The 9277-nt window shown below is 38.8% G+C and overlaps 1 protein-coding gene across 1 annotated transcript; it reads right to left on the bottom strand.

Annotated features, from left to right (window-relative positions):
- Positions 1-325: 325 nt before the first annotated feature.
- LOC146458477 (guanine nucleotide-binding protein subunit gamma-e-like) lies at positions 326-1911 on the bottom strand. The gene is made up of 2 exons (XM_085090753.1): positions 1728-1911; positions 326-908 (listed from the first exon to the last, which is right to left on the bottom strand). The coding sequence occupies exons 1-2, from the start codon at positions 1814-1816 to the stop codon at positions 803-805; spliced, it is 195 nt and encodes a 64-aa protein (XP_084946879.1). The 5' UTR covers positions 1817-1911; the 3' UTR covers positions 326-802.
- Positions 1912-9277: the final 7366 nt, after the last annotated feature.

The raw sequence follows: 9277 nt of genomic DNA, 5'->3' as shown, positions 1-9277 counted from the left end.
GAGCACTAATTGGGGATACTTTCCAGATCGAATTGGAATTTGGAAATGTTGGTTTTGAGGAGAGGGGAAAACCGGAGAACCCAGAGAAAAACCTCTCGGAGCAAGGACGAGAACCAACAACAAACTCAACCCACATATGACGCCGAGTCCGGAAATCGCACCCAGGCCACATTGGTGGGAGGTGAGTGCTCTCAACTGCGCCATCCCTGCTCCCCCAAATCAAATATCTCACCTCGTGCGGTTCTAATTCCGAATTATTAAAGGTCGACCCCATTCTCAGACACCAGCCGCTAAGTTTTAATCAAAATTACTAAAATGAGTTGGATCGTTAACCAGTAAGGAAAACATTTATTTAAATCCTTAAACTTCCTTTTGTACAAGATAGTTTAAGCCTAAATCACTCCAACTTAAATGTAGTAGGGTTAAATTGAATTATGAACCCATTCGCATGGGCTGTGACTTAATGTTGCACATTTGTGAGATCTATCGGCGAAAATTCGCCGCGGGTGTTGGCTCAAAGACAGATCAACAAAAATCGAAAATATAGGAAAACGGTCTCATGAATATATACATTTTTGTGATGAGAAAACGTCGATTACACTGTTGCCTTTTCTACCTAGCAAGATTATAACGGATTTCCCTTTTTAATTGTTTTCAGCCGCAGAATCCTTGACTCGTTCAATAACCAGTGTTTATACTGTCCGCTCACTCAAGCTAAATTTATGACTTCACAATCTGTCCATCATTTTTATGAAAAAAAAAACTTCATACGTCCATTGTGGAACTCGGCGAATCTTCTCTGTCAGAGTATAGTACATTTCTGCTTCTCCGCAAATGGATTTTCCCTTCTTTCTGGAGGATGAATAAGAGGATCTTTCGTTCCATTTTGTGTGCAATATTCTTTCAGCCTGAGGAAACGAATTAATAAAAAGTAAAATGTATTGTTCGTCATCCATATTTTGATACCACGCCAGCTCACAATGAAGACCAATTCGCGCAAAAAATCACATATGCAAGACAACGCGCGCTGGGAAATGAGAAACGGAAGAAAAGTCGGCTTTAAAAGGTTTTACTCGAGTTCAAGCGCAGCAAAATTAAGGGCAATGCAAAGTTTTGTCGTATGATTGGTTCATATGTTCTTAGTTCACAAAATGCTGCTGCTTGTTTCCTGTAGTTTGTGTTCTTGGAAAACATTGGTTCGTAATTCAATTCTTCAAACACGGCTAATGTTACTGAAGCGCCGTCAAACACAACTTTACCCTGTAAACGGCTTTGTTTATGATTTTCTATTCAGTTTGCGGGGGTTTTAGCGAAAATCTTCTGATCGATAAAGCGTTTCTACCGAATTCTATAATAGGGATTCGCCTTTTTAAATGAAAAGGTTAAATTCTACAAAATCGAGGTTGATTGAGTAAACTAAAAAAAAAACAGTGTATGATTTAACCTTTTGCCGATAGAACCGATTAGGACAGTATTTCGCTTATGAACAGTATCGACACCATTTGAAAAAAACGCATTTAAATCGCTTATATTTTTTTCAAAAACACTGTGTTTAGCAAAAGTGTTAAACGTAAAATCTTTGTAAGTGACCCTTATAAGTTGCGAAGAAATGAATTTTGCCATGTAGAAAACAACCCGAGTCCTTCCTGTCTGTAATGTTAAACGATCGCCGCATCGATATAACCTCCGAGTTTACAAATTTAAATGTCAAGACGAAACGCACTTACTCGTTGCTGCATATAGACACAGGCAGTCTAGAAATTCGTAGCTGGTCTCTAAGACTCTCAACGGTCTTCATCATCTGAGTTCTGTCCATATTGCCCGATGAATATGACCTAGCGTCCGCGAAACCCGTGCTTCGCTTCAAGGTTGCAAATATTAAACACAGTCGCTCTCTGTAATCCTGCGATCATGCAAAGCTTTTTAGATTGAGGCAGTTTCATTGGCTGTCATAAACAAAGTAAGCGAAAGTGAGCAATTAACATGCGAAATGAACCAATCAGGAAACAGAACGGAGACAACAAAATGCTAATATAGGTGTACAGGTGTAGTTTTTACTGAAGTTTGTTCGATCGACGGCTCAAATAAGAAACCATATTTCGGAAATATTTGTCACCCAAAATCTTCCTTCTACATTCGCGTTCTCCTCCTTTCATAACCTGTGTTCTGTAAGGCGAATTTTCTCAGGTTTAACTGCAATACGTATTTATTCAGTCTTTTTTTGGCATTCATATAACAAAAGGATTTGAGAGCATATATAGCTGTTCTTCTTCCGGTTTGTTTGGTTTCGCTTGCAAAAAGATAATACTTATCGCTCAAAATGTTTTAATACATGTAAATTTGAATTTTTATTTCCTGTTTTTAAGTATTTTATTGTTTTTCGTATTCCATCCGAATGGCTTTTGCCGTAAGCGAACTGATTTCAAGTCAGTCTTGTTATTATATAACTGAAAGGTTTCCTAATAGTAGGCGGGTTTGGTAGCAATATAGATGAACTATTTTTTTTAATTAAATCTATGCTGACAGGTAAGGAAAATCGTTAGAATTCGACTACAGTCACTTAAAAAACTGAATGCCGAAGAGAATTTTTCGCGTTTCTCAGTAAAGCCAGCGAGAAGCATTAAAATATGTATTTGTTTTTTCGAATGCAAACCTAATCGAGATTCATTATTCATAAGTTGTTGTAAATGGTTGATTTTCCAACGTATCAAGGTAAAGTTCAGACCTATTTAATATTTTTATTAAAACTAAGAATACCAAAACACGCGTTCGGTGAACAAACTATCAACTTCACGCAAAATTAATTCCGTGAACGGAGACCGAAAAATCCCGATTTCTTATTCTAATCAGTTTGCTTCACCACTTTCCATGAAGATTTTTTTTTTAATCAACGCAATGTCTTACCATAAGGTGTCATAATGACCTGTTCCGTTAGTTTCCCGCGACGAAAATAAACGGAACTGACAACTTTTATTGACGTTAATGGGCTTTTTACTGCTCATTAATTGATTTTATTATTTATGGGGCCAAGAAAATGACTGGTGTTGAAATTCGCAGAACCTTGTTAATTCACCTCATAAATATTGGAGTAATTTCTCGATAAAAAATCTCTTTAATCTTCTCTGAACTTGGACAGAATTTTATCCTGAAAATCAGTGATGTTTTTTTTCTTTTGTTTTATTGTTTTCTTTTATTGTATTTCGCTTCTCTGTTACATTGGCAGGTGTTTTTTGGCATTAAAAGAACCCTTACATTGATGATATTCTTGCGAAGCGTCGCTAATTAAGGAGGAAGTTTTCAGGAACAATGATCCATGTCGGTTTATACAACTCAACATAACGAGAAAATAATCTGAATTATTCCTCGAATAAAATACAGCGCAGGTTCTTGATTTGATAATTTCATACACTTACAACAGATAAGATCGTATGTATCAATAACTAATTTTGTAAATTGCTGTTCTTGTTTAGATAGTTTAGCGACAATTTGGTCAAAAGCGCTCGATCGACTCAACAAACCTTCTAATTTTAAATTCCAGTATAGTTTTCAATGTACTTAAGTAACTCTTTAAAATTACCAAATGTTTAAAAAACTTTGTTAATCTAACTCCTTAATTTAAAAATCCAAATTTTTCAGAAACCTTTGTTAATTGACTTTTTTCACCAATTTCACGAAAACTCCTGCAAACTCGAACCAATGGATGACTCCCTTGGGTAGAATTCACCCTCGATAACTTGAACATTTGAAGATTTAGAAATCACTCAAGTGTAGATCGATTTCAGTTACTTTTGCATTCTCGTCCCAGAGCCACCTGTCCCCCTTAGCCGGTGGGGCCTTCGCACGGTCCTCGTACCCAGCCTCCAGGGGCTAAGAGGACCAGGCGGCTCTGGGGACGAGAATGTTACTTTACAACCTCGTTTCCAGGGCTTTTTCCCTTGCCCTGGGAACGAGGTTGGGAACCCCCAGCTGGCAAGGACATACTGACAAAATTCAGCCAGTCTACATCAGCAAATAAAATAAATAGTGAACGGAAAGTTCGTAGGTGATGCGTGACACTTGCAATTTGTCCATTTACTAAACAGTTCCTAGTTCCAAGTTATTCGGCCGAACAGTTCCTAATTACTTCAGCAAATATTCGAGAAGAGATGGACAAGGATAACATTGAGATTTTCCATCAGCAACCGAAACGACCACCAAATTTTGAACTGCACTAACACATTCAGAGCAAGAAACATTTACGCTGAGATCGTAGAAAACAGATTCGTGGTTAAAAAGAGGCAAACGTTCATCACATGTTATTTCATTTAAGATAACTATTTTTATACGTACTGTATATAGAATTACTGTTACGCCTTTCTGAGGTATCCATTTCGTTGTGTTGTAGAGATTTGGCTTGTCTTTTATTACTTTGTTCCGTTTAGTTTGAAAAGGTTACTACAATACTGAATTTCTATGAAAATGTCCAACTTCCCCCACGGGATTTTTCTCTTCCAAATTGTTTTTTTTTTGTTTTGTTTTTTTTTGTTTGTTTGTTTGTTTGTTTTTTTTTTAGAACATGAAATCCAAGAAATCTGGCCACCACTCAGTTTTCGCAAACGAAAACATCCGGATCCGCTTATTTCTTTCAAACAAATTTTTGAAAACAAAAGACGTGTTTTTCCTACGATTTCCACAGAGAAGCGACTGTGTTTGGTTAACAAAGTTAAATGCTGAAGCAGGTGAATGAAAAATTGAGGCAGAAAAATAGCAGAGAGGAAGCAAACTGGAATTTGACTTTTACATTAGACAGTGGCACATTCACCAGTGCGACATCGCTTAGTGCACTTTTTCACACTTTTTCTGAGAAGACCCGTATTGAAAGAATTCTCAGTATCTAGAAGACAGTCTACACATTCAGTACAGAGCATCGAGTCTGGAGAGCACCTATTCGACAATTTTTCAGAAGAAAATAACTATAACAAGTTCGCCTTATGCAGCGGTGTTACGCAAGAGAAGAAGAAGAAGAAGAAGAAGAAGAAGAAGAAGAAGAAGAAGAAGAAGAAGAAGAAGAAGAAGAAGAAGAAGAAGAAGAAGAAGAAGGAGAAGAAAGGCCGTGCCCTTCGAAATACTGAAAAATGTGTTTCCCTGACCTTGCTCTTTTAAGCCTTATTTGTGCTATTGACAATTATTGTTAATAAATCATATTGATGTTGTGTTTAAATAAAGTTTTTTATTATCACTGATGGTCATCAACGGCGGTACTACGAATGAGATATGCAACGCCTATAGGCTCCTTTAGAAATATAAAATTCAACTTGGAATAAGTGTGATGGAATATTTTAAGCCTGGTAAATAAATGAGAATGGTGCTGCAACGCCAAAGAGATCATTCAGTGCTTTTGAGAACGGCGAACACATACCTGCGATCTACAATGTTGGCAGAGCGGCTATCAACCCTAAGCCTTTAGAACACATACGGAAAAATGCCCGATAGACCACGGGAGAGTCATCAGCTGAGATTTCTGTACGAAAAAGCAAAGACTGGAAACTTGAAATAGAATGACGGATAGTCAGGAATACTCATGCTCATGCTCATCCGAGTGCTCCTATCAGGAGTCTTACCGAAGACCTTCCGATTACTAGTTCGGATGCTCTACCACTGAGCTACAGGAGACTCGTGGGAGCTAAGGCCATTAAACTAGGTTCATTTCTTTCTTTCCCTTTTTCTTTCTTTCTTTCTTTCTTTCTTTCTTTCTTTCTTTCTTTCTTTCTTTCTTTCTTTCTTTCTTTCTTTCTTTCTTTCCTTCTTTTTTTCTTTCTTTCCTTCTTTCTTTCTTTCTTTCTTTCTTTCTTGTTTTCTTTCTTTCTTTCTTTCTTGCTTTCTTTCTTTCTTTCTTTCTTTCTTTCTTTCTTTCTTTCTTTCTTTCTTTCTTTCTTTCTTGCTTGCTTTCTTTCTTTCTTTCTTTCTTTCTTTCTTTCTTTCTTGCTTTCTTTCTTTCTTTCTTTCTTTCTTGCTTCAAGAGACGATGCTTGCTTACATGTTTGCCGGTTTACTTGCTTCCCTTCCTTTTGCGTGTCTGTGTCAGTGTTTTTAACGTTTGGAGTGATATTCAATTAACCGGAAACTTCGTTCACATTGATCAGTAGTGCATTCTTAAATATATTAGTATTTCATACATTACGAGGGCTTTAATGTGTCAGAGGAGATAATTGAATGTTCCCATCAAAAAATAAACATCCGACTGTCAATGGGGGATTTTCACACTGATTTTGCTATGTTTTTGTCAAACTGTACAAAGTTAAGGCAAGGTACACTTTTGTTTAACCATGAGCTGTTACTCTTAGAGGAGTGAGGAAAATAAAAATATCGAGTGATTACTTTAGGAGAGAAAGAAACCACTGCACAATCAGTTCAGTTTTGCAATTTTTTAAATACACATGGCGAGAACTTGACGAAAGTGGCCTATTCTTTAAGTTGCAAGGAATGTATTTCCATTCTAGCCATCCTGCAACCATCCGCAGTCAAAGCAGAATCAATATTAGTTTCTGAGCAATACTGAGGCACAGAGATCGTTAAGAAAGCTGGACCATTATCGGGTTGTTAACGTTTTCATTAAATACCGACATTTGTTTTTGGCTATTCAAAAGAACACTAAAAATAGCTAAAAATTGCCTTAATTCAGTGTTGAAATCTCGTCACTAAGAATTAAAACAACGAATTTCCAGTTCTGCCTGACAATAATGGCAACAAAGTGCACCACTCAAGAGTAGTTGGTAATGCGTCATTACACACACCCGACTTCATCTTGAGTGCGGCTTACTCGATCTTCATTCTTCGGTAAAACACACTCAAACTAAACGAAAAGTCTAACCAAAGTCTAACCTAACGTTGGCACCCTTTTGGAAGTCTCGAAGACAAGTAGCACTATTGTGTGTCAATTACTGAGTAGCGTCTAGAGTAGCTCAATGACCTACCGTAGCATGGCGACACTGTGACCACATTTTCTACATATGACTGAACTGCGACAGTCGCGAAGAGGACGGTCTCGCGTGCGCTCTCTTTTCAGTATCCGAAAGTGTCATTCCATATCAGCTACCCTGTAGCGTGCAAATAAAATTTGAGTCAATTTTTTAAAATTTTAGGCTTTCAACAGGTGTTCTGTAAAGTTTAATATCTTTCACTGTGAACAAGCACCTGCAAAGCTAAGAGCTCACGTGGGCGCAAACTCCTTTAAGTGTTGAGTTTTTCAATAACTTTAGTTTGCTTGTGATCCGGCAAACTGACGCACATTGAATAGCTGAGTTTATTTATTGTTTCTCTAATGTTGAGCTGAGTTTTAAATCGGTGATAGCTACCCAGTCAATTCTTGCGAACATATTGACAAACCTAACGGACCGCTGCTAACGGTAGTCACTATTACTATTACAGCACGTTCAAAATTAAGGGGAAAACGTTCTAAACAATAGCGTGCACAATTTGAACCAAGTTATATAAAAATTGTTGAGTTGCAAGCTGTGATTGCCCAGTCACTCGCAAACTCTTTTACCTGTAAGTTTTTTTTAATAACTTTCTTTCCCACTGAGCAGACTGAACAAACGGATATAAAAAAGCTGTGTTTGTTGTTTCTCCAAATGTCGAGAAGGCAGTGAACTGAACTAATTCTGACCCACTCAGTCCAAATTTGAATGCGCTTGGTGTCCTCGTTTCCGGGTTTTACTTGAATCTATTTGCTATTATGAGGGGGGCGTAAGGGTTTGCGGTGATGCGGTTCGGCGTTATTTTTGGAGCGGTTTTGCGGTAATTTTTATGTTAACCTGCGGTATTGCGGTTTTACAAAACTAAGCGGTATGCGGTTTTTATACATTCTAGGCCGCGGTGATCGGTGAAAAAAGGGTGTGCCGACCTATGCGGTGTTACGTTTTCACTCGGAGCCTCTCGCTCCCGGTTGTTTTGTTTACGTTTTACAAGGTCTTGGATGAACAACAAGCATAGCGCATCAGCTTGCACAATCTTACAGTTTATTATTTCAGCCTTTTCCGTTAATACTTGATATGATTAACCATTTTATCCAATGATATGTCGACTGGGTAATTGACGAGAATTTAAAACCTAGTAATCACAACGCTGATGGTCGAGACACTTGTGTCAACCTGCGCTACCGAACCCAGTTTTAGTGGCATGAAGAGACTGAAAACCCTCCTCCGAAGCACTATGAGTGAGGAGAGGCTGTCCTCTTTGGCAACACTCCACATCACACAAGGACAAAAATGTGAATATTGACAATCTAGTTTCGCCAAGCCAGGGAAAAGGCCCTTAGAACGAGGTTGTGAAGTCACATTTACAGTTTATAATACACAAGTCCAATATACACTTATATCAGTGGTACCAAATGCTGACAAGTAAACAACAAAGTCACTGAATAGTTAGCGTTTTTTCATGCTTTGATTTATGAAACTTCTCCCTGGAAAAAATGGGAAATGGCATTTCTGAGGCCCTAAAAATAAAAATTTTCTGGGGGAGCATGCCCCCACACCCCCCTAGAGGCTCGCGCCTTCGGCGCTCGTTTCGCTACCCCTCCTGAGCCTACCTAAACGGAAAAACTACGCTACGCCCCTAATCTCACTCTATTTCGACCTACCTATTCTACCTACTGTAGTTTCGCCAAGACCGACAATGGATAGTAAAGCTGTGATCCTAAAGCCGCAAGGGCGTGTGTCGTCCAGGACATTGGCATCACTGAGTTGCCGTGATTGACACAGTCAGGTCTAAGTACAGCCTGGAGATTGTACGCTAACCTGAGAAAATTTGATTAAAAGCATACAAATCTGTTGAGCTACATGACACTTGATGTGGAAAATTGTCACTCCACCTTTCATGTAAAGCAGGCTTGACAATGAAAGTGGCGGTCAAACGCGTGACCACTTGGGCAGCATACTGTCATACAAGCAGGCGATTAGTTGGTATCCCAAACCAGAGGGAGCTTTATTGTTGTCGCAGGGTCCAGTCATGAAACCTCTACCAACCGTCAATATGCGTCAAGCAGACTGCAATACGCTAAAGGACTGGGCGTCCTCCTATAGGGCTGCTGAAGACAACGGACAGAACGGCAAGAGACCACCATGGCGCGACATGGCACACTCCCTAAGTTTATGTACCAAATAATAAAGGGATTGCGAGATCTCAGAGAAGCCTGTGTCCATTGCCTTTGACAAGCAGGGCAATACGGCAGACTGCGCTGCCCGGGGAAAAACGACTTGGATGAAGACGAGGTAGACGACTTTGACGAAAGCAGTGATGA

This window comes from Pavona decussata, unplaced genomic scaffold (genome assembly GCF_977016875.1).
Source record: "Pavona decussata unplaced genomic scaffold, jaPavDecu1.1 SCAFFOLD_233, whole genome shotgun sequence".
Classification (NCBI taxonomy): domain Eukaryota; kingdom Metazoa; phylum Cnidaria; class Anthozoa; order Scleractinia; family Agariciidae; genus Pavona; species Pavona decussata.
The sequence above is the reverse complement of the archived record's forward strand: the minus strand, read 5'-3'. Positions and strand labels throughout refer to the sequence as shown.